A 27,493-nucleotide genomic window follows, 5' to 3' on the forward strand; every position below is an offset into this window, starting at 1 on the left:
GTAAAATATACATTATTTTCAAGCCCATGGAAACTGAAAATGTGCCTTTTACTGGTATAATGGAAAAATGTGTGTCCATAAAGACTAGGTAGAGTAGATTAATTTGGCCCCAGACAAAGCTGTATGACCCAGTAAGGCTTGAAGAGACTATGGTTTCAATATGTAAAGGAGTTCAAGAAGATAAGTAGGACTTCCCCAGTGGTGCAGTGGTTAAGAATCCGCCTGCCAATGCAGGGGACATGGGTTCGAGCCCTGGTCCAGGAAGATCCCACATGCCATGGAGCAACTAAGCCCGTGCGCCACAACTACTGAGCCTGCGCTCTAGAGCCCGCGAGCCACAACTACTGAAGCCCATGCACCTAGAGGCCGTGCTCCACAACAAAAGAAGCCACCAAAATGAGAAGCCCACACACCGCAACAGTAGCCCCTGCTCGCTGCAGCTAGAGAAAGCCTGTGCACAGCAACGAAGAGCCAACGCAGCCAAAAATAAATAAATTAAATAAATAAATTTATATTAGACACTGATGAAAGAAATTAAAGATGATACAAACAGATGGAGAGATATACCATGTTCTTGGATTGGAAGAATCAATATTGTGAAAATGACTATACTACCCAAAGCAATCTACGGATTCAATGCAATACCTATCAAATTACCAATGGCATTTTTTACGGAGCTAGAACAAATCATCTTAAAATTTGTATGGCGACACAAAAGACCCCGAATAGCCAAAGCAGTCTTGAGGGAAAAAAACGGAGCTGGAGGAATCAGACTCCCTGACTTCAGACTATACTACAAAGCTACAGTAATCAAGACAATATGGTACTGGCACAAAAACAGAAACATAGATCAATTGAACAAAATAGAAAGCCCAGAGATAAACCCACGCACCTATGGTCAACTAATCTATGACAAAGGAGGCAAAGATATACAATGGAGAAAAGACAGTCTCTTCAATAAGTGGTGCTGGGAAAACTGGACAGCTACATGTAAAAGAATGAAATTAGAATACTCCCTAACACCATACACAAAAATAAACTCAAAATGGATTCGAGACCTAAATGTAAGATGGGACACTGTAAAACTCTTAGAGGAAAACAGGAAGAACACTCTTTGACATAAATCACAGCAAGATCTTTTTTGATCCACCTCCTAGAGTAATGGAAATAAAAACAAAAAGAAACAAATGGGACCTAATGAAACTTCAAAGCTTTTGCACAGCAAAGGAAACCATAAACAAGACGAAAAGACAACCCACAGAATGGGAGAAAATATTTGCAAACGAATCAACGGACAAAGGATTAATCTCCAAAATATATAAACAGCTCATTCAGCTCAATATTAAAGAAACAAACAACCCAATCCAAAAATGGGCAGAAGACCTAAATAGACATTTCTCCAAAGAAGACATACAGATGGCCAAGAAGCACATGAAAAGCTGCTCAACATCACTAATTATTAGAGAAATGCAAATCAAAACTACAATGAGGTATCACCTCACACCAGTTAGAATGGGCATCATCAGAAAATCTACAAACAACAAATGCTGGAGAGGATGTGGAGAAAAGGGAACCCTCTTGCAATGTTGGTGGGAATGTAAATTGATACAGCCACTATGGAGAACAACATGGAGGTTCCTTAAAAAACTAAAAATAGAATTACCATATGACCCAGCAATCCCACTACTTGGCATATACCCAGAGAAAACCATAATTCAAAAAGACACATGCACCCCATTGTTCATTGCAGCACTATTTACAATAGCCAGGTCATGGAAGCAACCTAAATGCCCATCGACAGACAAATGGATAAAGAAGATGTGGTACATATATACAATGGAATATTACTCAGCCATAAAAAGGAACGAAATTGAGTCATTTGTTGAGACGTGGATGGATCTAGAGACTGTCATACAGAGTGAAGTAAGTCAGAAAGAGAAAAACAAATATCGTATATTGACGCATGTATGTGGAACCTAGAAAAATGGTCCAGATGAACTGGTTTGCAGGGCAGAAGTTGAGACACAGATGTAGAGAACAAACGTATGGACACCAAGGGGGGAAAACTGCGGTGGGGTGGGGATGGTGGTGTGCTGAATTGGGCGATTGGGATTGACATGTATACAGTGATGTGTATAAGATTGATGACTGATTTAAAAAAAAGAGAGAGAAAGAAAGAAAAGAAAATTAGTATTTCCTAATGCAAATAACTTAATTCACTAAGAAAATAAATACTGGTAAAGTAATTTTTGTCTTGTATGTGTGTTCATCACCACAGCTTAATCTTAATAATATTGTTTTAAACTTTTTCAATAAATCCAGATGAAACAGAAAAAAAAAAAAAAAAAAGAAGATAAGTAGATTATCCCTAGAGTCTTGGTGACGCCATGGAATCAATGTTTGGCTGGACCTAAGATGGTGAGAATAAAAACGGAAGAGAGGGGCTTCCCTGGTGGTGCAGTGGTTAAGAATCCGCCTGCCAATGCAGGGGACACGGGTTCGAGCCCTGGTCCGGGAAGATCCCACATGCCGCGGAGCAACTGAGCCCGTGTGCCACAACTACTGAGCCTGCGCTCTAGAGCCCGCGAGCCACAACTACTGAAGCCCACACACCTAGAGCTTGTGCTCCGCAACAAGAGAAGCCACCGCAATGAGAAGCCCGTGCACCGCAACAAAGAGTAGCCCCGCTCGCCTCAGCTAGAGAAAGCCCCCACACAGCAACGAAGACCCAACGCAGCCAAAAATAAAATAAATAAATTTATTTTTAAAAAAAAATGGGAGAGAAAGAATAGCGTGGGAAGCGTCCACGCAGCCCTCCCTCCCTTCCCCTGCCCCTAGAAGCTGCACGAAGACACTCTGAAGTGTGTGAAGGGGAGAAGGATAATGCAAACCACCATCCCTCTGCCTAAAACTAAAGGGAGGAAGAGTAAAAGCAGAGTCTTCTGTGCAATGCGGCAGACGGCTTAGCTTTCCTATGGCCGAGCCCTACTTCCTTTCCTTCGGACCTCCCATCTCCTCTTCCCCATCCTGTGTCTGTCTGCCTTGCCCTTGAAAGCCGCACTAGGTTCTAGACGACCACCCTTGCCATGCCATCATCACAACCATTTACATGGGGGGGCCAAACCCTGCAAATCCAGAGTTCTTGTCCTAACAAGCCTCACCCTATGAGAACAATCTGCCTAGGTTCCCATCTCATTCCTGCCCCAATCTTCAGAGAGAATCAATGGACCCTCAATGTTCTTTGCTTTGATCCTCAATGTCAGGGGGCCTAGAGACATGTTTGTTGTGCTCTAGGCACTTGGATTAGAAATGTGGATACGTGGATGAGGCCCGTTAGGATTTAGAGAGCTTGAGTTGGAGCGAGAAGCCTGGGGTGGGGTGGGTGCAAACATGACCTGTGCTCTTCAGATGACCCGGGAGCCCTGGGTAACTGCCCGACAGCCCACTTACAGGTTAACTGGGACCCCCTCCCCAGCCCGACCTAGTTGCAGGATATATACTAGTAGGCTTTCCGGACCTAGAGTCGTCCTGACCTAATTCTCTGAAGGAATCTCAGCAACACCAGTAAGTCTCTCCCTCATTTCTCCCCGAGTCTGGGAACATTTAGTGCTAAGAAGAAAGGGCCACTTCAGCAGCTGGGTTTCCTTCGAGCTCCCGCCAGACCAGAGGCACACATGTCTCCTCTGGAGCCAGTGCTGCGTCAGGCCCTTCTGCATCCAGTCACTTTTTTTTTTTTTTGAATTTTTATCGGTTTATTTAATTATTCTATCTGAGAGAATTTTACAAAGAAATAAATATTTTTGCCTTTTAAAATATGAGTTGAATTATATGCTTTTCCTATTTATTTTCAGTACCTATGAAGAGATAGCATCTTTCATGTATTAAGGTCTTGCTTCATGAGAAGCCACTGGAAATCAACAGCGCTTCATCTCATTTGGCTCTGTCACTAGTTGTATGACGTGAGGCACCTTATTTACTCGGAACATCAGTTTTCTGAACTACGTTAAAAAAGTGAGCATGGGTTAACTTGTGTAATTTTTTAAGAGTTCTATATTTTTGAAAGTCAATAATGCATATTTTTTTCTTAATTAGAAACAAACCCTTGCCCTGCCACCCTTAGAGGATTGCCATAAGAATTAAATAGGATGGCATACGTATAACAGCACTGAAACCTCACAAAATGCAGTTACATATTTTGGTTTTGGTTTTTTTGGCCACATGGCGCAGCATGCAGGATCTTAGTTCCCCAACCAGGGATCGAACCCATGCCCCCTGCAGTGGAAGCACGGAGTCTTAACCACTGGAGCGCCAGGGAATTCCCCAGAGTCACATATTTTGATTCTGGTGTCTGGGCATGTCTGTGCTCATGCACTCAGCTGGCTGTTTTGAAATCACCCACAGTCCAAAACTGTATACCCTGAGCACTTCCTGGATTTTTACTAGCATCACTTCAGAAGTAAAAGCACGTTGATATTTGCTCTAAGTGCCTTATGAATAAGTAACTTCTACTGTTTGGGCCTTGCTCCGTGTCTGGCAGAAGGCCATCCAGACTTACCCTCATACATCTCCAGGATGTGAACCGTGTCTCCAACCTGCAAGGACAGCTCCATATCTTGAGAGGCATTGTAGTTATAGATCGCTGGAAAGGAGAAATAAAAGAGGGAAATGATGGCATCAGTTGGCAGTTAAAATACGAGTCACCAAACACATTAAAAAAAAAAAAAAAAAAACGAGTCACCAAAGAACACATTCAGTGGTTAGTGAACCACTCCTCCAACAAATAACCCTCTCTTTAACCATTTCAGGTGAATCCCCCACTGGAAAGCAGACAGCATCCTCCTGGACTCCCGTTACTGGTATGTTACAGTCATACTTCCATCCAACAAATATTGGTTGGTTGCCTACTACGTACCACGTACTGTGCTAGAGACTGGAGATAGAGTGTTGAAACACACAGATGTGGTCCCCGTACCAGGGATTTTTAATAGTTTAGTACGGGAAGAGATATAGTAAATATATTATTACAGAAACAACTCCTTAATTAACATGGTGATAAGAGTTATCAGCCTACAACACCATTGAGCTTATGGTCTCTAGGGCATGGGGCGAGCAGTCTCCCGGCTTCCCTGACACAGTAACTGGCGGCCAACGGACCACGTGTGAGTCCCACCTATCCCCCCAGTAACAGACGAACACTGCCTCGCCCCAGCTCTAGGTACCCTGGGGAAATGGGGTGCCTCAGCCCTTCCTTATCAAGGTGACCTCCATCACCACAGTCCTTAGGACTGGCAATGACCGGACCACAATCATACAAAGCAGTAGACTAACTCTTGTAACTCCAAAAGAAGAAGGCAATCCCATTTTAAGATAGGTAAGAGCTCTGAAGAGACATTTTACCGAGAATCATATATGATGACTAATAAGCACCAGAAAAGACGTCCAACAACCATCAGTCATCAGGGAAATGCAAATTAAAACCGCAACGAGATACAACTTCTCACCCACCAGAATGGCTATTAATTTTTAAAAGGCAGACTTGGCAGGAATGTGGAGAAACTGGAACCCTCATGCATTGCTAGTAGGAACATAAAATGACACAACCTCTTCAGAAAACGGTTTGGCAGTTTCTTAAAAAGTTAAACAGAAATGTACATGCAACCCAGCAATTCCGCGCCCAGGTATCTACAAAGAGAAATGGAAACATGCTGACACAGAAACTTCACGTGAATACTCATAGCTGTTGTGGTAGGCAGAATAATAGCCCCCAAAAGATATCCACATCAGATTTTGGAATCTGTGAATGTTTCCTCAGGTGGCAAAAAGTGTGAGTTAGTTAAGGATATGGAGAGAAAGTTATTCTGGAAATTCAGGGTGTGGTCCAAACACGGTCACACGTATCCAGATGAGAGAGAGACACACAGGGAGTTTTGAGAGTCTCACAGAAGAGAAGGCAACATGAGGACGGAGGCAGAGGTGGAAGTAACATGACCTCAAGTCAAGGATTGGCACGACCACTAGAAGCTAGAAAAGGCAAAGGACGGAATCTCCCCTAGAGCCTCTAGAAGGAGCACAGCCGGTCAACACCTTGATTTTAGACCTCTGGCCTTCAGAACTACGAGAGAATAAAATCCTCCTGTTTTAAGTCACCAAGTTTGTGGTAATTTGTCAGGACAGCCACAAGAAACCAATATAGCAGCATTATTCACAACAGCTGAAAACTGGAAACAGTTCATCCACGGAAGAATCAGTGGATAAGTAGAATATGGTCTGTCCACACAATGGAATATCAGTCAGCAAGAAAAAGGAATGAAGTACGAACACATGCTACAACACGGATGCTTCAAAGACATTATGCGAAACGAAAGTCACATGCACAAAACATGTTAGGCTTCCATTTCCTTGTGACGTCCAGAAGAGGCAAGTCTATCAGCGACATACGGCAGCTGATTGTTTCGTGGGTTGTGGGTGGGAATAGCGACAGAGCACAACAGGCACCAGGAAGCTTTACAGAGATATGGAAACATCCTAAAACTGGATTGGATTGTGGTGATGGTCATATAACACTGCACATTTACTAAAAATCAATGAACTATATGCTTAAAGTGGTGGATTTTTTTAAAAATTTTATTTATTTATTTATTTATGGCTGTGTTGGGTCTTCGTTTCTGCGCGAGGGCTTTCTCCAGTTGCGGCAAGTGGGGGCCACTCTTCATCGCGGTGCGCGGGCCTCTCACTATCGCGGCCTCTCCTGTTGCGGAGCACAGGCTCCAGACGCGCAGGCTCAGTAGCTGTGGCTCACGGGCCTAGTTGCTCCACGGCATGTGGGATCCTCCCAGACCAGAGCTCGAACCCGTGTCCCCTGCATTGGCAGGCAGACTCTCAACCACTGCGCCACCAGGGAAGCCCCAAAGTGATGGATTTTATGGTATATAAATTAGACTTCGATGAAGCTTTTTTTTTTTTTTTTTTTTTTTAAAGGTAGATGTATTTCTTGCCCTCTCTCATGATGAGTGAGCTGCATCCTTTCAGGGAAAAAAGAACCGCCTTAGCGATTCGGTTCTAACCACTGACCTGGCCATCCAAGGAACCCACGATGTTCCCCATCTCTGCAGCTCTTATGAGCACATGAGGCTGGTCACTCAATCCATCAAACCATCTGCCAGATCCCACAAGGGTCATTAAGAAGGCAAGAAAGGTATCCAATCCAATCGTGGTAGCTACTGCTCTTTGCTGAGCCTGCGATGCGCCGAGATCACCAGCCTGACTGCAGGTTCATCACAGTCAATCTATCCCGGGACGGAAGGAGCAGACCTCTAGCCCCATGTTTTTCAAGTGGCCTCTCTTGTTGCAGAGAATCACCCAAATATGTGCTCTTCTGTAGTCTTGGCACAGAAGTCTGGGCAGATGATACTGGAACTGGTTTGCTATTGAGCTTGTGGACGATCATATGAATTCAGAATAAGGTCAGGCTGACGAAGTGGGCTAGGAGAAACCGCGCAGCGTTCAGAAGGAGTTGTTAGTTCCTGGTTCCTAGCCTTCTTCGTGGGCCACGAGGCCACAGCTCCTGATCCACTGAGGTTCACTTCCTTTGTCTAACTGCTACTTGATTCAAATGTTTTGCCCACTAGGTATACTGCTGGGTCTCCATAGAAAATGTAGATCTCACATCCCTGAATCCCTCGAGCCCCCATTCACTGCCTCCCCCCAAACTGGTTCCTCCCACTGGCCCCGCCAGCAGATGGAATCAGGAAGTAGAGAGGTTGCTGTGTCACAATGTGTTGTGTAATCACCAAGCTTCACCTCTTCCTCGTCCTTAGTCACCAGGAAAGTAAGCAGAAGCTCTCAAAGGCAGCACCTGGCACTGTAGCTCCAAGCTACAAACACCTACCAAGGACTGCTGTAAACACACACACACACACACACACACACACACGCACACGCACACACACACACACACCATAGACTATTATGTTTCCTTAAATCCTAGATTCCCGAGCCTGACAATCAAAGTGCTCCCGAAATTATCCTGGCCTTAATTATCCACCTTTGCCTCCATCATCTGCCAAATTCCACCCTCTGCTCCAGTCAGGACTCATAACCTCCCCTAAATTCTGTGCTCAGCTCTCGGTTTACCTCTGCCTGGAACAACAGCTTATCTGTTTCTTCCTCACACTGTAAAGCTCACATTCACAATGCAGTTCGACAAATGATTACTGACTCCCTATCACCCTGCAAGGATCTCTTTTTTCTCCGATGTCCCGCAATTTTTCCTTTAACACAGTTTGGGCTTTAAATCACAGATAATCTTGTGTTATCCTCTGCCACCGATCAGAAGGTAAACCCTTCATGAATGGGGACCTGGTTACACATTACTTTGTGTCTTTCACATTCCAAGGCACTAGATGAGGCCCAAAGAAGGTGTTCAAAGCACAAGAGTGGCCTCTATAAAACCCACCAATCGATTCAGTTATTCACCACTTCTTCCCCGAACTTCAAGGTACTTCTGCTTCCCTCAGAAGCAGCAGCTGTGGTTTCCCACCACTCATGAAAGGGATTATCAACTCACCTCTCTGGCCTCTCTTCTGCTAATTACACGAGAGAATCTGCCTTTCCAACCCAAGCCTTCAAAGAGCTTCACATGGGAAACACATTCTTCAGCAATGCCTTTCGCTGGAGTGACAAGTCACCAGTTAGAGGGCATTTGTACTATCTGTTGCATGTCTTTGGGCAGAAGTACTAACAAGATTTCCAGTCACTTACAATGTCACCTATTTACGCCAACAATGCACTTTAGAACCATGCCCTCCCCATCCCCCTCCTTAATCCACTTCATTTCCGTTATAATTTACGATTTCACTTCCATATGGAATACAGTAATTGTATGGAGTGGGTGCCAATTACCATATTATTTAATGAGGAAACTGAGACTCAGAAGGGGTCAGCACCTCGCCCCGAGGAGCCCAGCTTTACCAGCAGCAGAGCTGTTTCTGATGCGGTCCTGTGAAGACCCATTCATCCCATTTTACCAGGCTGGTCCATGATGCCAAAGGGATGCCCTGGGATAGCCTGGCAGCAAAGAAAAGAACCTGATAGATTCTCAGTATGTTGTCTGCCTTAGAATCCTCTCATTAAATGAGATCCCAACTTCCCCAAACACTCTTTATCATACTGGGTTGGCCAAAAAGTTCGTTCTGTTAGTGAATACATTGTTCAATGAAGTTCTTGGTGAAAATGAAAAATGTCTTTTATTTTTACTTAAAACCAAACAAACTCTTTGGCCACCCCCATACAGGCTGGTGATCCTGTTGTCTGCTCGTCTGGTGCTATTTCAAAAACAGGCATACAACTAACATGCTCAGTGGATCATGTTTTCTCCCTAGAATGTGAATAACTGTTACAGAGGAAGACAGAGGAAGGAGAAGTAAAGGAAACCCTGTGGGTTAAACAAAGCAGACTCAGTTCTATCAGTTACACATGCATGACCTTGGATGAGTTCGTCTGGGCCTCAGTTTCCCATCTGTAAACAAGGCATGGACCAGATGACTCTAAGGGACCCCTATGGCTCCAACAGCCTCTGATTCACGAGGTTCTGATAAGAGGCAAGAGAAACAAGTTGTGTCGTTTCGAATCAGCAGGCACCACCGCAATGTCTTGTTTTGTCTGAGGAAATTAAACAAGAGAAGGGAGTCGCTGTGTATGAACCGCCTTGCTGGCTGCTATGTGTTAAGGTTGGGAAAGACAAGCTGCTGGAATTCCGCCCTGAGCAGCTTACTGTTTATATCGCGAAAGTATAATTTTGCAGAGCCAACTAGATAAGACAGTATGTCTACAAATGTAATGTAGTTTGCATTTTACCAAATCTTTGATTTGGCCTGGCCTTTTCTTTTAAACCAGACTTTCAGGAGAGAGGAAAAAAGAGAAGAAATTTGAGGTCTTAGCATTATGCAACAAGAAACCAACAGAATAAGAATAGTCTGATAGGCCCCAATACGAGGATTGATTTTGACAATGAAAAGTCGATGGGTTACTAGTAGTTAATCTTTCTGATAAATTAGGCTTTTTCATGAATCCTCAAATTACAACCCCCTGAAGAATAACTAAAACATGACGTTTTCTATTAGGCATATGGTAGCGTCTATAAAAGAAAGATACAGCAAACACAGAAGGAGGTCCTGACTTGAGTTGTCTGCTATTCAGAATGTTATCAAGATGATCAAACTTCCTCTTTTTCATTATTATCTTGATCTGCCTACTTTCAGCCATTAGAACTATTAAGACTAAAAAGGTGTCTTTATCTTCACCCTGGGGTCAATGCAATAATGTCCTAGAAGGCCAAGTGGACTTTTTTCTTTTGCTATTTAATTCCAGTCTACTACAAGGATGAGACAATCAGATTCAACAGGAAGTATGACCCCAGGAGTTAAAAAAAAATGTGGTTTTATGCTGGTCATTCCAATTAGGCTCCAGACTGGTCATCCAGGTCAGGGGCTGTCAGATGAGGACAACAGCTTCTACTTGTCACCAACAGTCCTCCACAGAAGCAACTCTTACAGGATTCTTAACTTCATTTTCTAGACCTTTAGGAGAATTTAATGACCAGTTAGGAGATTTAATGACCAGTTCATTGGTTATTCTTTAGAAATCTCTATTTTAAGGATTATATCTATCTGTGGCTAGAACAGATAAATATATCTTTAATGGGAGAGATATTTCACAGATATAAACTCAACTATGGTTTATTTATTTCCTCACTGGTACCAAAGGATTACCTCCAAGCCATCTCATTTAAATTAATATGAAATTAAACTTACATGAAACATGCAAAGCTAAAACAAGGCAACTCAAAATTGCAGAATAGAAAGTCTTTGTTCTACAAACACCAGGAGTTTCCCCACAGTGTGTCTATGTAAGAAATGGAGGCACCAGTATATTCTTCCAAAGAGGAGAATGTAGCAGAGCCTCTAGGAAGATGACAAGCCCTGGTAGACACAGGGTAAATGGCAGTCACCTTCCCTTTCCCCCTTTCTTGCCCTGTCTGGCTTCCCACTTCGGGCATGGTGGCAGGCACATCCTCAAAGATGGACACAGCTGCCCTCACCAACAGGACAGTGGAAGTCATTCAATGAAAACTGGGGATCAGGAAGGTCTGTACAGGTAACAGAACAAGCTAGCCTCAACAGTCCTAAGGTAAAGTTGGACAACAAAGGGCAGGTGTCCTTAAGGACAGCAAATGCATTTAATTGCAGGCAGCTAAGTACAAAGCTCCCCTTAGAAACAGCACGAGAATCGGGGAATAGTTCAGTATTTTAACCATTTTCTTGCTGCCCCTTCCAAGCATTTCTGCAGTGATTCAACAGAGGAGTCAGGGTGTTATTCAGAATACCAAGGATGCCTCAATCACGGACTCGCTATAGCACTCTCAATCTGGGTATAACACTGAAAGTACACATTCTAATGTTACCATGCTTATACTTCTACTAGCTTCTATTCTTTTCAACTGATCTCTTTCTTGTTAAGGAAAAGTAAAAGAGAAAAAAATCAGAGGGCAACTATGGCAGGGTTTTAATGAGGAAGTAAAACAATTAACTTACTAACAAGTAAAGAACACCTTCCCCTAATCAAATAAGGTATTATTATCAGGTTCTTCTTGGTATGCATTCTTATTAAATAAAAATGAGACAGATCTAAGATAAAAATGGTCAGATCTAAGACTGGGCTGAGTTTGTGGCATCTACCTTATGGACAGAAATCATAATTGAGGAATAGAGAATCTAAAAAGCCAGGACTTCCCTGGTGGTCCAGTGGTTAAGCATCCGCGCTCCCACTGTAGGAGGCTCAGGTTCGATCCCTGGTCGGGGAACTAAGATCCCACATGTGGTGGCGAGGCCAAAAAAAAAAAAAAGAAAAGAAAAGATAAAAGCCACCAATTATTGCAGACTCTAGAACAAGCACTTTGAAATGACAGTCAAAAATGTTAGTGATGATTTTCTCCATATGTACATGAAATTTGAGACAAAGCACAGATAAACTGAGAAAATGAATGATCGCCTACCAGGCTGGAAAACCCATTAATTTAACATCACCAATCTGAAAATGCAAATACAAAGGCAGCAGCTGTTATGTCTGTCTCCACAGGGCCTGTCCCAGAACAAGCTCAGTCGGTTGCCCTTAGCCCCCGGGGCGTGTTCAGGAGGGTCTTAGAACAGCGTCTCCCATATTATGTACACCAGAGTCACGTCCTACTGAAAGTATCATGAGAAAACAGAATGTGTACATGTGGCTGGGAGCGAAGGGCGAATCGGAAAAGCAGAGAACTGAGGAGAAGGCCAGACACTGAGATCTGGGAAACCTCCTTGTTTCATAAATGAAGAAATGGAAGCCCAGAGTGTACCAGACCAAGGGGACACCAAATTACAGTCAGGCTACTGAAGGTACTTTCTGCAGCTTGGCCAAAAACCTACCATTGTGGACTCTCAGGAAAGTCATTTAATCTTTTGGGCTTCAGTTTCCTTATCAATAAAGTCACATTTGTAACCTGGTATTTTGCCTACCTCAGGGTTGCTGTAAGAATAAAATAAGAAGAAACATAAAAATGAGTAAGTATTGGTAATGTCTCTGGAAGGTTCTTCACCATAACAGAAAAGAGAAGTATGAAATCAAAAAGATACATAACTCTGGGCTAATCGCTTTGCATTGGAAATTCAGTATGAATTTGGAATATTTTTCTCTCTATTCAACTTAACAATACGTATTCATTTAGACTTGTGGCCAAAGTGGACCACAGGGGTCAGGGATCAGATGAGCCATGATCTTGAACATCTAAAAAATGGACAAAAATGTGACAGTGGTTTTCAGACACTGAATAGCATACAACACAGGAGGGTGACGCCTGAGAGAAGGGAAACAGATGAGGGAAATCTACAGTTGCATCTCCAGGCAAAAGTACAGGGAGGAGAAGCCGAAATAGAGCCCCAGGAGTTACCCTAAGGTGAGGGAAGAGTTGAGAATTCAGGGAAGTCAAGGTGGCTAGAACATACAGAGCAGAGAATCAGAGAGGTGAGGGCTGCATAAGTTTCGCTACTAGCTTAAGCTGATTACTGATCAGCCCATGCGTGTGAAGAAAATTCCCGAGGGCAAGGAAAAGAACCACTGGGAAAGAACAGGAGGAGGAGCTACTCCCAAGCCTCACACAGAGCTGGGAACAGTTCACATTCTCCACAACCAGAGCCAAGAAACCTAATGGTATGTGGCCACTGGCTTGAGTACTCAGAACAGTATTGTCTTGGTAATGCAACCAAACTGGCCCCAGACTATGGGCTGTGCTGATCCCAACTAATGAAGATCAAATGTAAACCTGGAGAGAATGAAAGTTTGCTCATAATTCAACTCCATCCCAGAACAAGGCTCAGACTCCCAACATGATAAAATTTACAACGTCTGACATTCAGTTCATGATTATAAGACACGCAAGGAAGAAGGAAAATAATCACCTATAGTTAGGAGAAAAAGCAATCAATAGAAAAAGACCCAGAAATGATGCAGATCAGGCAACAGAAAAAGTCCCAGTTAACTGAAAAGTATTCAAATCATACAAAGCATGTTCTCTGACTACAATGGAATTAAATTAAAAATCAATAACAGAAAGACATTTAGAAAATCCCAAGATATTTGGAAACTGAACAACACACCCCTAAACAGCTCCAGGACCATTAAAAAAATCAATGTAATCCACCACATTAAGATAAAAAGAGAGAAAAAATATGATCATCTCTATATATGCAAAAAAGGCATTTGATAAAATCTGATACCCACTGATGATAAAAAGTGTCAGCAAATTATGAGTATCTTTAATCTGATAAAAAGCGTACATGATGCACCTATAGCAAACATACTGAATTGTCAAATATTAAATGTGCTTCCCTAATACTGGGAACATGGCAAGGATATCTGCTCTCTAGTCTACATTTTAATGTGGTTTTAACTAGTGCTATGATGCAAGAAAAAGAAATTAAAAGCTTACTAATTGGAAAGAATGTCATAAAGCTGTGTTTATTAACAAATGATTTGGTCATCTATACAGAAAATTTTAAGGCATTTACAAAAGTTACTAGAACTAATGAGCGAGGTTAAGGAGGTTTTAGGACCCAATTTTGGTCAATATACAAAAAAAAAAAAGTCCACTGTATTTCTCTATATTATAACAGGCAAGGTGAAATTGCTAGATTATGATGTAAAGTGCATTTCTTCCTATAGATTTCAGGTCAAACAATTTGAAAACCAGTGCCCCAGAGAAACTCTTGCACAAGTGTACCAAGAAATATATAAGAATGTTCATAGTAGCAGTGTTTGTAGTAGCAAAAACTGGAACCAACCCTATGTCCATTGAAAGGAAAATGGGGAAATAAGTTATGTTATATTCAAACATAGAATACAGCAGGGAAATGAATACATTCTTTGCACACATACCACTAACAAAATGTTGAGCAACTTTTTTAAAAATACAGGAGAGATATACACAGATACCTTTAGATAAAATTCAAAATCTTGGAAAACTAAATGAATTAGGTTTTTAAAATATATATATATATATATATATATATATATATATATATATATATATATATATATATATGGTAAAACTATAGGAAAAAATTATGAAAATAAAATACATTCATTTCAGGGGGCTTCCCTGGTGGCACAGTGGTTGAGAATCTGCCTGCCAATGCAGAGGACACGGGTTCGAGCCCTGGTCTGGGAAGATCCCACATTCCGCGGAGCAACTTGGCCCGTGAGCCACAAATGCTGAGCCTGCGCGTCTGGAGCCTGTGCTCCGCAACAAGAGAGGCCGCGATAGTGAGAGGCCCGCGCACCCCGATGAAGAGTGGCCCCCGCTTGCCACAACTAGAGAAAGCCCTTGCACAGAAACGAAGATCCAACACAGACATAAATAAGTAAATAAATAAATAAAAATTAAAAAAAAAAAAAACACTCATTTCAGAATACTTTTACTTCCAGGGTGGGGCTGCAGTGTCCGACTATTACGGAGAAGCATGAGTGTGCGGCTAATATACAGAGAACTTTTTTTTGCAATTCATTAGGTGGGGATACACGGGGCGGGGGGGGGGGTTTGTTAGTTTCTTTTTATACAAGTGTTGTAAATATTCTTTTATGAATTCAACATTTAATATTTCAGTGGTTCACAAATGTTAGCATGCATCAGAATCACCAGGAGGGCTTGTTAAAACACAAGATTGCTGGGCCCCATCTTTAGAGTTTCTGAGTCAGAAGGTTAGGAATGGGGCCCCAGAATTTGCATTTGAACACGTTCCCAGGTAGGAATGACACTGCTGGTTCAGGTCAACACTTCAAGAACCTCTGCATTACTTATTTGAGCCTCACACAAACCAGCAAAGAAGAAAGAGTGAACATGGGCCTCATTTTACAGATTTAAAAAAGTAATCTCTGAGCGATTCAGGGGTCGACAGGATTACACTTCTGCTAATCATACCAGCTCTGGTCTCAGACTACCTGTGTCCAAACACTGGCTCTGTATTTACTGATTCTTAGATTCTTATTGGAGGTAATTTAAATTCTTGATGCCCCAATTTCCTCACCTGTAAAATGGGTACAATTATAGCAAGTCACATACAGGGTTCTTGTGAGCATAAAGGGATTATAAAGGTAAAGCACTTAAATTTGTGCCTGGTACATAGTAAATCCTGGGTAAACGTTAACTAACTTTATTACCACTACGTTAGTTAAGTGGTAGAGCTGAGACTTAAATCTAGGTATTCATATTCATTTTCAATCATTGTCAACACAAATGCCTTTTGGTACCACAAAACAACACTGGTGAGTTCCACAAAACTTATCTTTAAAAAATTTTTTTTAGAAACCTTTAAAACTGGATGACTTTAATGGAAATTCTAGATACCACTGCTCTTTCCACTTACAAGAAAACTAAGAACCCAAGACCATACAGCTAGTTAGATTCAGTCTGGGATGAGCAAGCTGGAATAGCTTTTTCCAAAGGCCACATAAGAGTTTTTATAATAAATTTCACCCTGTATTGAACTGTACTTCTAAAGTAAACAATGAAAACAATGGAGGATTAAAAAACAAATGCAATTACCATTTCTGGAATGAATGAATGAATCAAATAAGCAAGCAAGCATCAGGCCTATGAACCTGAGGAGCTAGGTTTCTGACTTGTTTACCTTCTTAATATATTTATTTTAGCAACCAAATAAAAATTTCTTTACACAATACAATTAGCTGGAGTCAATTCAATGCAAAGATATGGAAATGTCCTTTCAATCTCATTTCTTCCTCTAGTCTCTAGAAAGGTAAATACAATATTTCTATGACTTAATTTAAGAACAAATGAAAAATCTAAATTTGATTGTGTATCACCATAAACACTTTACCTTTTAAAAAATTCACCAGAATTCCACTTTTTTTCACATACATTCGAAAATAATCAAAAGTAAAGTAGCATGCGAATTCAAAACGCCTCTCGAGTTATCCCCAAAGCATTAAAATATTTTAGGCATGAATGTTCATAAAAAGAAAATATTGCTCAAAAAACAGAACAACCTAACTTACAGCACAATCTAAATGTTAATAGCATAATAACACTTTTCCAACCAGAAATCTAGCCTTGCTTGTTTTCTGGCATTTAAAAATAGAAATCAGGGACTTCTCTCGTGCTCCAGTGGTTAAGACTCCATGCTTCCATTACAGGGGGCACAGGTTCGATCCCTGGTCAGGGAACTAAGATCCTGCATGCCACATGCGATGCAGCCAAAAAATAAAAAAAATAAAAAATAAAACTAGAAATCACGCTAAAGCTAGTGAAAAACATATTTCCTGGTCTTCCACACTAGTACATTATACTTAATTTCAGTATAACCAATTAATCAATAAGCCGTGACCTACAGTACAGTACAGATAAGGAGTAAAAACAAAGAGAGATGCTTGGTGACTTTGCTCTTTTGAGTCACTTAGGCTTGACACCCATAGAGTCACCTTAGACTTGTTGCTCTCCATTTCCAGTCCTACAGTTTTAGTCTTTCCTTCACGATCTAGAACTCAGACTACTACCTTTGTACCTTAACTGATCACCCTGCCTGCAGTCTCTCCTCTTGTGCAAAACGGGATGTTAAAAACCACAGGCCCGGGCTTCCCTGGTGGCGCAGTGGTTGAGAATTTGCCTGCTAATGCGGGGAACACGGGTTCGAGCCCTGGTCTGGGAGGATCCCACATGCCGCGGAGCGGCTGGGCCCGTGAGCCACAATTACTGAGCCTGCGTGTCTGGAGCCTGTGCTCTGCAACAAGAGAGGCCGCGATAGTTAAGAGGCCCGCGCACAGCGATGAAGAGTGGCCCCCACTTGCCACAACTAGAGAAAGCCCTCGCACAGATACGAAGACCCAACATAGCCATAAATTAAAATTAATAAATAAATAAAAATTAAAAAAAAAAAAAAAAAAAACCACAGGCCCAAAATGGCGTCACTTGTGCTAAAGCCCAAGATACGAAACCTAGATTTAATCTAACACCAAAAATGTAATCTTAATCAACCAATCTGGAATTTTCTGGTCAGCACCAATGAGGTCATCTGACAAGTGCACCCTATCCATCCTCCAGAGGAAGAAGAGGCAATCCACATGGTAAAACCCTTCCTGTTCTCATCCTCCCACAAAAGAAATCCTGGCCTAAAGAATAATCCTTTCTTTCCTTTTGCTAGTAGCTCCCTTGCCCTACCCTTCTTCCTATAAAAACCTTCCATTTCACACAACCTTTTAGAGCACCCTTCTAGTTGCTACGTGGGATGCTGCAGGATTCATGAATCACCTAATAAAGCCAATTAGATCTTAAATTTACTTTGTTAGATTCTGTTTTTCAACAGGGACAGATAATAATAATTACATCATAGGGCTACTGTGCAGATTGAATAATAAAACACTTACCAGGGGAAGAACTAGCTATTACTGGTATTATAACACTACTTTGTATAATTGTGCCACTCTAATACTTTTTAACACTACTTATAACATCTTATTCCCCAGTTCAAAAATCTTCTGATCGTTCTCTTATTTTCTACTGATGCATGTGATTTAAGAACTTTCAAAGCTCAGTTCTATCTGAGTCTTCTTTTGTAATCCCCTTGCTTGAATGGCCCTCTCTGCTTTACTCCATTGGACCAAATCCTATCCATAAATTAAGTTTACAAAAGGCCAATTCAACTGCAAGCTCATCCCCAATTATCCCAGCCTTCCATGGTTTCACCTTTTCAGAGATTATACACCTCAACCTATTTTGCATAATTTAAAGCTTAACCAACTCAACCTAGTGTGTGACAGGACCTGCCCAGGTCCTTCCTGGGGCTCCATGCAAAGAGGAGCCCCACAACCAGAGGCTGACATCAGGCATGGCCCCCTGTAACCACGGTGATACCGAACCAAACTTGGGTCTGCTCGCCTGCTGCTCAGCAGAGCCAATCTACCGACACTGGGTTCTGGTGAAGGAAAGTGCAGCGTTTATTGCAGGCACCAAGCAAGGAGAACAGGCAGCTCATGCTCAAAAGTTCCAAACTCCCAGATGTGTTTTAGGGAAGGGCTTTTGAAAGCAATATTTGGGGTGAGGGTTACAGAGGGCATGACTTTCTTCTGATTGGTTGGTGGTGAGGTAACTGGGTGGTGTTTCACGAATCTTAATCCTCAGTCTCTGGTTCCAGCCAGTCTGGGATCTACAGGCTTGTGGTCAGCACACAGTCACCATCCTCCACCAGGGTGGGGGTCTTAGTTACTGCAGAAAAAGATGTGTGTCTGATTGTTTTGTATATCCCTTGAGGAGGAATTAGAACTCTGTTTTATCACTGAACTATTGCTTCTTGACTGCTTTTCCTCTGTTTCTGCATTCCCTTACTTCCTTAACTAGGAACTGCTTGAGTCTCTGCTCTTTGGAACTTAGGGAAGGCCTAGGAGACTAAAGCCTTTTTCTACAAACAAAAACAGGGGACACAGAGGAGCTTCTGTACCTGGGAAGGCCCCACAGGGTCCTGCTCAGTTTCAAATCCCCCTTTTCTTTGATACCCTGCAATCCTGAGGGGAACAGGGGGCAGGACAGGAAAGCAAATAAAGTTTTGGATAGAAAGGTTAATCATAAACTCAGTAGGGGAACTCAATTTTAGGTGGACTCAGTTTCAACGGGCTTCTTGGTACAGGCCTTCCTGAGAGGACTGCTCAACAGCGACAAAAGAGGACTTGTGTTGGTTAGTCTCTACTTCCCTAAATTATAAGACTTCATTAAATCATTAAATCCCTTCATTAAATCTCCTCAAAAGGGAGCCAAGAGCATTCCTGGCAGCATCCTTCAGTCAGGTCCTGTCTGAACACCACTGTAGACGAATCTTTGTTTTTTCTCCTTATTTATACTATGCTCTGATACTGTGAAAAATTTCCTCTGCAGCAGATGGTGGGTTGGGAAAGTAATTTGGAGTGTGGTGTGTGTGAACAGAATATGTGATATATGAAAATGTGCCAAACGGGGTGGGGGTGGGGGTGTGGTTGACAAAGCTCCCTAACAAATAGGGCTGATTCTAGGTTGCCTCTATCCTGATAGTTCTTTGGCCCTTTCAAGAAATTTCAGGAAGGGAAAATTTAGTTGCCTAAACTTGCTGCCATATTTTTCCTCTCAAGTCTCCGTCATTTAATGGAAAGTTTAACAATATTGCTATTGTTACAAATAGTTGCATCTCATTTTTATCATCTTACTTTGTGCTTTCTATTTTCCTTGTTTTGTTTTCTCTCTTGCTGTGTGGACTCTGCTTTCCTTTTCCCCCTTCTGGCAATATAATAAGGTAATTCTCTGTACAGATAGAGAGGTTTTAATTGTATTTGTCAAAAACTGGAAACAACCCAAATGTCCTTCAACAAGAGAATGAATAAACAAGCTGTGTTACATCTGTACACTGGAATTCTCCTCAGCAGTGAAAAGGAGCAACTACTGTTACAACATGATGAGTCTCACATACAGTTATATCAAGTGAAAGAAGCCAGACTCAATAGGGTACATACATACTGTATGATTCCATTTATAGAACATTCTGGAAAAGGTGAAAAGTACAGGGGAGGAACACAGACCAGTGGTTGCCAAGTGCTGGGGTTGAAAAGGGAGCTGACTACAAAGGAGCCCAGGAAAACTTTTGCAAGTGATAAAAGTATTCTACATTTTGATTGTGGTGATAGTTGCACAGCTAAATGAGTTCGTCAAAATTCACAGATTTATGCACTAAAAAAAGGTAAATTTTATGTACGTAAATTATACCTTAATTTTTTTCATTTTAGTTAAAAAAACAAAAAAGTCCACTCTACTCGTGACTGCTTTGACACTTAAAAAAAAAAATCTCTTGGGGGCTTCCGTGATGGCGCAGTGGTTCAGAATCTGCCTGCCAATGCAGGGGACACGGGTTCAAGGCCTGGTCCGGGAAGATCCCACATGCCGCGGAGCAACTAAGCCCATGCGCTGCAACTACTGAGCCTGCACTCTAGAGCCCGCGAGCCACAACTACTGAAGCCCGCATGCCTAGAGCCCGTGCTCCACAAGAGAAGCCACTGCAATGAGAAGCCCGTGCACCGCAACAAAGAGTAGCCCCCGCTCGCCACAACTAGAGAAAGCCTGCGTGTAGCAATGAAGACCCAACGCAGCCAAAAATAATAAATTAATTAATTTTAAAAAAATCTCTTGAACCTACACTTAATTATCAATACCCTTAACTAAACATCAATCAACTGACCTAAGAGAAAATCAATCACTGTATCCTCAGACTCCTCCTCAAACTGCTTCCTAGTTTTTGTTCATACAACCTGGCAGTTTCACTGCATAATTTTATAGTTAATCAATAATTTTTATAGTATTTATCTGCTTTTTCAAAAATTACTGGTGCATGCTATTTTGCAGCTATATTTAAAATAATTAGCTGTATGTAGTCATGTCTAATTGGTTTCTGATTTACCGCTAATCTTTTTATAGCATTACTTCCTTATTTCTGCATTATTTAGATGGATCTTTAGGTTGTTTAGAGTAAAATGCTTCTGTTCCCCGCCCCCCCACAAATTCATATGTTGAAATCCCAACCCCCAAAGGTGATGGTATTGGTAGATGAGGCTTTGGGGGATGATTAGGTGATGAGCATGGAGCACTCATGATGAGATTACTGCTGTTACAAAAGAGATCCTACAGAGCCACAAACCTCTTCCATGCAAGCACCCAGGGACAAGTCTGAGACCTGGAAGAGGTCTCACCCAACCATGCTGACACCCTAATCTCAAACTTCCAGCCTCCAGAACTGTGAGAAATAAATTTCTGGTGGTTATAAACCAACAAGTCTGTGATATTTTGTTACAGCAGCCTGAATGGACGAAGACAATCTCCAAGTAACTTAAGTTGAGCATATGTGTGGCACTCTTTCTTGGCTCTTGCACATGCAAATTTTTTCTTTTCTATTTTTTGGCCATGCAGCCCAGCTTGCGAGATCTCAGTTCCCCAACCAGGGACTGAACCTGGACCACGGCAGTGAAAACAAAAAGCCCTACCCACTGGACCACCAGGGAACTCACAGCATCTGCAAGTTTTTGTTGCCTTCAAGTTCAGCTGAGTTTAGAATTATAGGGTCAAATTTTTTGTTGCTGTTCAAAAGATTAGAGGATACAAGACTCAAGGAAATAGAAACATATGATGCTCCTGTAATGAAACATTTAATAGATCTCAGTAAAAATTTCAATGCTCTACATAAAACATACTCAAATTCTAATTAAAATCCCAATGGATGTTTAAAGAGTTTGATACAGAAACAATTAAGTTCAATTGGAAGAATAAATGGTGAAAAAAATTTAAAATATTTTGAAAATGAAGAATTACCACAAGGAGACTTGCCCCAACACATTTAAAAATTACCCTAGGGACTTCCCTGGTGGCAGAGTGGTTAAAAATCTGCCTGCCAATGCAGGCGACATGGGTTTGAGCTCTGGTCCGGGAAGATCCCACATGCTGCAGAGCAACTAAGACCACGAGCCACAACTACTGAGCCCATGGGCCGCAACTACTGAAGCCCATGTGCCTAGAGCCCGTGCTCCACAACAAGAGAAGCCACCACAATGAGAAGCCCGTGCACCGCAATGAAGAGTAGCCCCTGCTCACCACAACTAGAGAAAGCCCACACATAGCAACAGAAGACAGAACACAGCCAAAAATAAAATAAATAAAATAAATAAATTTATTTTTTTAAAAAGTGATTAAAAATTACCCTAAAGCTTCAGTAATGAAACCAAGGTGACTGTTAGGAATAGACAGATAAGTTGAACACAATTTTATTTATTACTTTATTTTTTAATTTTTGGCCGCTCTGCATGGCTTGTGGGATCTTAGTTTCCTGATCAGGGATCAAACCTGTGCCACCTGCAGTTGAAGTGCAGAGTCTTAACCATTGGACCTCCAGGGAAGTCCCTGAACACAATTTAAAAAACCGAGAAATATAGACCTGAATATAGGAAAGTAGTAAATGATAAAATTGGCATTCAAATAAAATGGAATAAAAATAATTTATTTAAGAAATATTGTCAAAATAATTGCTTTGCGCAGGAGGCATAACCCTCCCAGATGTCAGACGATACTACAAAGCTACAGTAATCACAACAGTGTGGTACTGGCACAAAAACAGACATATGGATCAATGGAACAGAATAGAGAGCCCAGAAATAAACCCACACACCTACGGTCAATTAATCTTCAACAAAGAAGGCAAGAATATACAATACAGAAAAGACAGTCTCTTCAGCAGTGGTGTTGGGAAAGTTTGACAGCCGCATGTAAATCAATGAAGTTAGAACACACCCTCACAGCACACACAAAAATGAACTCAAAAATGGCTTAAAGACTTAAACACAAGACATGACACTATAAAACTCCCAGAAGAGATCACAGGCAAAACATTCTCTGACATAAATCGTACCAATATTTCCTTAGGTCAGTCTCCCAAGGCAATAGAAATAAAAACAAAAATAAACAAATGGCACCTAATCAAACTTATAAGCTTTTACACAGCAAAGGAAACTATAAACAAAACAAAAAGACAATCTATGGAATGGGAGAATATATTTGCAAACAATGCAACCAACAAGGGCTTAATTTCCAAAATATACAAACAGCTCACACAACTCAACAACAGAAAGACAAACTCGATCAAAAAATGGGCAAAAGACATAAATAGACATTTCTCCAAAGAAGAAATACAGATGGCCAATAGCACATGAAAAGATGCTCAACATAACAAATTATTAGAGAAATGCAAATCAAAACTACAATGTGGTACCACATCACACTGGTCAGAACAGCCATCATTAAAAAGTCTACAAATAACAGATGGAGAGGGTGTGGAGAAAAGGGAACTCTCCTACACTGTTGGTGGGAATGTAAATTGCCACTATGGAGAACAGTATGGAAGGTTCCTCAAAAAACTAAAAATACAATTACCATATGATCCAGCAATTCCACTCCTGGGCATATATCCAGAAAAAAACTATAATTCAAAAATATACATGCACCCCTATATTCACAGCAGCACTACTCACAATAGCCAAGACATGGAAGCAACTTAAATGTCCATCGACAGAGGAATGGATGAAGAAGATGTGGTACATATATACAATGAAGTACTACTCAGCCATTAAAAAAGAACAAAATAATGTTCTTTTGCAACATGGATGCAACTAGAGATTATCATACCAAGTGAAGTAAGTCAGAAAGAGAAAGACAAATACCATATGATATCACTTATATGTGGCATCTAAAATATGATACAAATGAACCTATCTACAAAACAGAAACAGATTCACGGACATAGAGAACAGACTTGTGGTTGCCAGCGGGGAAGGGGGGGTGGGGGAGGGATGGAGTGGGAGGTTGGGTTTAGCAGATGTAAGCTATTATATATAAAATGGATAAAAAACAAGGTCCTACTGTATAGCACAGGGAACTATATTCAATATCCTATGATAAACCATAATGGAAAAGAATATTAAAAAAGAATGTATATATAACTGAATCACTTTGCTATAGAGCAGAAATTAACACAACATTGTAAATCAACTATACTTTGATAAAAAAAACAAATGCTTTGCTGGGTAGACAAAACATGGGATGTTCCCTCACACCGTATATGAAAACAAATTTTAGATGGATTAGGGATTTAACGTAAAACATAAAATCACAAAAGTACTCAATGAAAAATACAAGACAATATATTTATAACTTCGGAAAAAGAAGAGCCCTTCTTAGACAGCAAAAAGACTGCAGATTTGATCAGATAAAAATTACAACTCCCATAGGGCAAAAACCCATAAATGACATGGAAAATGACTCACATACAGGAAGAAAATTTACAATATATTTATATGATCATAGCAATAGATGCTGAAAAAGCATTTGTCAAAATCAAACACCCATTCATGATAAAAATTCTGGGTAATCTAGGAACAGAGGGGAACTTCCTCTACTTGATAAAGAATATCTACAAAAATCCTACAGCTGGACTTCCCTGGTGGTGCAGTGGTTAAGAATCTGCCCACCAATGCAGGGGACACAGGTTCGAGCCCTGGTCCGGGAAGATCCCATATGCTGCGGAGCAACTAAGACTGTGCAACACAACTACTGAGCCTGTGCTCTGAGCCCGTGAGCCACAACTACTGAAGCCCGCATGCCTAGAGCCCGTGCTCCGCAACAAGAGAAGCCACCGCAATGAGAAGCCTGCGCACCGCAGCAAAGAGTAGCCCCTGCTCGCCACAACTAGAGAAAGCCCACGCACAGCAACAAAGACCCAGCACAGCCATAAATAAATAAATTTTTATAAAAGAAATAAAATGTCTTTGTTTGCAGATGACATGATCATCTATGTAGAAAATCCCAAAGAATCTTAAAAAAAAAAAAAAAAAAAAAAGTTCCTGGAACTGATAAGCAATTAATTATAGCAAGGTTGTAGGACACAAGGTTAATACACAAAAGTCAATCAGTTTCCTATTTACCAAAAATTAACAAGTGGAATTTGAAATTAAAGCACAATGCCATTTACATTAGTACCAAAAAAATAAAAAAGAGAGAGAAATACTTCAGGAATAAATCTAAAAAAAAATCTACCTAATGCACTGTGGTGACCTAACTGGGGGAAGTCCAAAAGGGAGGGGATATGTTTATGTGTATGGCTGATTCATTTTGCTGTGCAGTAGAGGCTAACACAACTTTGTAAAGCAACCATACTCCAATAAAAATTAATTTTAAAAAATAATTAATTAATTTAAAAAAGAAAGGGAAAAGAGGTAGAAGAGAAGGGAGGGAACAAATATGCTTACTGTGAAGTTGAGTGTGACTGCTGTAATTAGGCCTCAGTTTGATTCTGAGCTTCCTGGCAGCCCAGGGGAAAAGAGAGATATTATGAATAACATAGTTTTTATAATCAGGAAAATGAATTCATACCATTTCTTGTAAAGAGATAGAGCTGACCCTGAGTGATCAACTGCAGTGTTCATCTTAACATGTTTATGGCAAAGGCAGAAGCAGAAATCATATAGCTGTTTGTGATAGTGATCAAAATAAAAGACGATGTTGTAACATTGAAACACTTGTAAATCAAGCTAATATTTCATATGGTGAAGTTGTAGTTAATTTCTACAGAGGCTTAATGAACCCAAAGACAGAAGAGCCTTGCATACCCTGAGGACTGACTGGATTCTGAATCCCACAGACTGGTCATTCTCAGTTTGAGTATTCATAAGAATCTAATAAAATTCTTCTTAAAAAAAAAAATCTAACAAAATATGTACAAGGTCTTTTTTGAGGAAAACCACACAACTCTGATGAACAAAATGAAAGAATAAATGGAGAGATATTCCATGTTCATGGATAGGAAGATTCAGTATTGCCAAGATGTCAGTTCTTCCCAACTTGATCTATCTAGATTCAATGCAATCCCAATCAAAATCCCTTCAAGTTACTTTGTGGATACTGATAAACTGATTCTAAAGTTTATATAGAGAGTCAAAAGATCCAGAATAGCCAACACAATATTGAAGAAGAACAAAGGTGGAGAACTGACATTACCTGACTTCAAGATGTACTATAAATCTACAATAATGGAAAGAGTGGGGGTATTGGTGAAAGAATAAACAAAGAGATCAGTGGAACAGAATAGAAGACCCAAAAATAGACCCACACAAGTAGTCAACTGGTCTTTGACAAAGGAGCAAAAGCAACACAATGGAGGAATGATTCCTTTCAACAAATGGTGCTGGGAGAACTGGACATCTACATGCAAAAAAAAAAAAAAAAAAAAAAAAGAATTTAGACACAGACCTCACACTCTTGACAAAAGTTAATTCAAAAGGGAGTTTTGTTGACAAGAATGTGGAGTAACAGGAACTTTCATTCATTGCTGGTAAAAATGCAAAATGATACAGCAACTTTGGCAGACAGTTTGACAGTTTCTTAAAAAATTAAACATACTTTTACCATATGCTCTAGCAATGACTACTCTTTGGTATTTATTCAAATGAACTGAAAACTTAAGCCACACAGAAACATGCACAGGGATGTTTACAGGAACTTTATTCATAGTTGCCAACTTTTGGCAACTAAGCAACTAAGATGTCCTTCAGTAGGTGAATGGATAAATAAACTGGTACGTTCAGACAAAGGAATATTATTCAGTGCTAAATGGGAGTGAGCTATCAAGGCGTGAAAGGACATGACGGAACTTTAGATGCACATTACTAAGTGAAAGGAGCCACTCTGAGAAGCCTACATACTGTATGATTCGAGCTATATGACATTCTGGAAAAGGCAAAACTATGGAGAGAGTAAAGAAATCAGAGGTTGCTAGGGGTTGAGGTGTAGGGAAGAATGAATAGGTGGAGCATTCGACAAGTGAAACTCTTCTCTATGATACTATAATGGTGGATACATGTCATTATACATTTGTGCAAACCCACAGAATGTACAACACAAAGAGTGAATCCTAATGTAAACCATGGACTTAGGGTGATTATGATGTGTCAGTGTAGCTTCATCAATTGTAACAAACGTACCACTCTGGTGGGGGATACTGATAATGGGGGAGGCTATGCATGTGTGCCGACAGGAGATATATGGGAACTCTCTGTACCTTCCTCTCAATTGTGCTGTGAACCTAAAACTGCTCTTTAAAAACAAGTCTTTAGAAAAAGTAACAACATATATGACAAAGACAGAAAAATATGTTACCAACCATGAAGATAAAGGAAGGTTTTGGGACTTCCCTGGTGGCGCAGTGGTTAAGAATCCACCTGCCAATGCACGGGACGCGGGTTCGAGCCCTGGTCCGGGAAGATCCCACATGCCGCAGAGCAACTAAGCCCATGCGCCACCACTACTGAGCCCGCGTGCCACAACTACTGAAGCCTGCGT

The 27,493-nt window shown here is 41.0% G+C and overlaps 1 protein-coding gene across 3 annotated transcripts in view; it reads right to left on the reverse strand.

Moving 5' to 3' along the window:
- Nucleotides 1–27,493, reverse strand: part of DOCK5 (dedicator of cytokinesis 5) — a 217,608-nt gene that overhangs the window by 152,122 nt on the left and 37,993 nt on the right. For all 3 annotated transcript variants that reach the window (XM_059926858.1, XM_059926860.1, XM_059926857.1), the window contains exon 2: nucleotides 4,556–4,639. In XM_059926858.1, coding sequence (XP_059782841.1) covers nucleotides 4,556–4,624 — 69 coding nt within the window. In that variant the 5' untranslated portion in view covers nucleotides 4,625–4,639. The remainder of the gene's footprint in view (nucleotides 1–4,555; nucleotides 4,640–27,493) is intronic.

The sequence above is a fragment of the Balaenoptera ricei genome, chromosome 6 (assembly GCF_028023285.1).
Source record: "Balaenoptera ricei isolate mBalRic1 chromosome 6, mBalRic1.hap2, whole genome shotgun sequence".
Classification (NCBI taxonomy): Eukaryota; Metazoa; Chordata; class Mammalia; order Artiodactyla; family Balaenopteridae; genus Balaenoptera; species Balaenoptera ricei.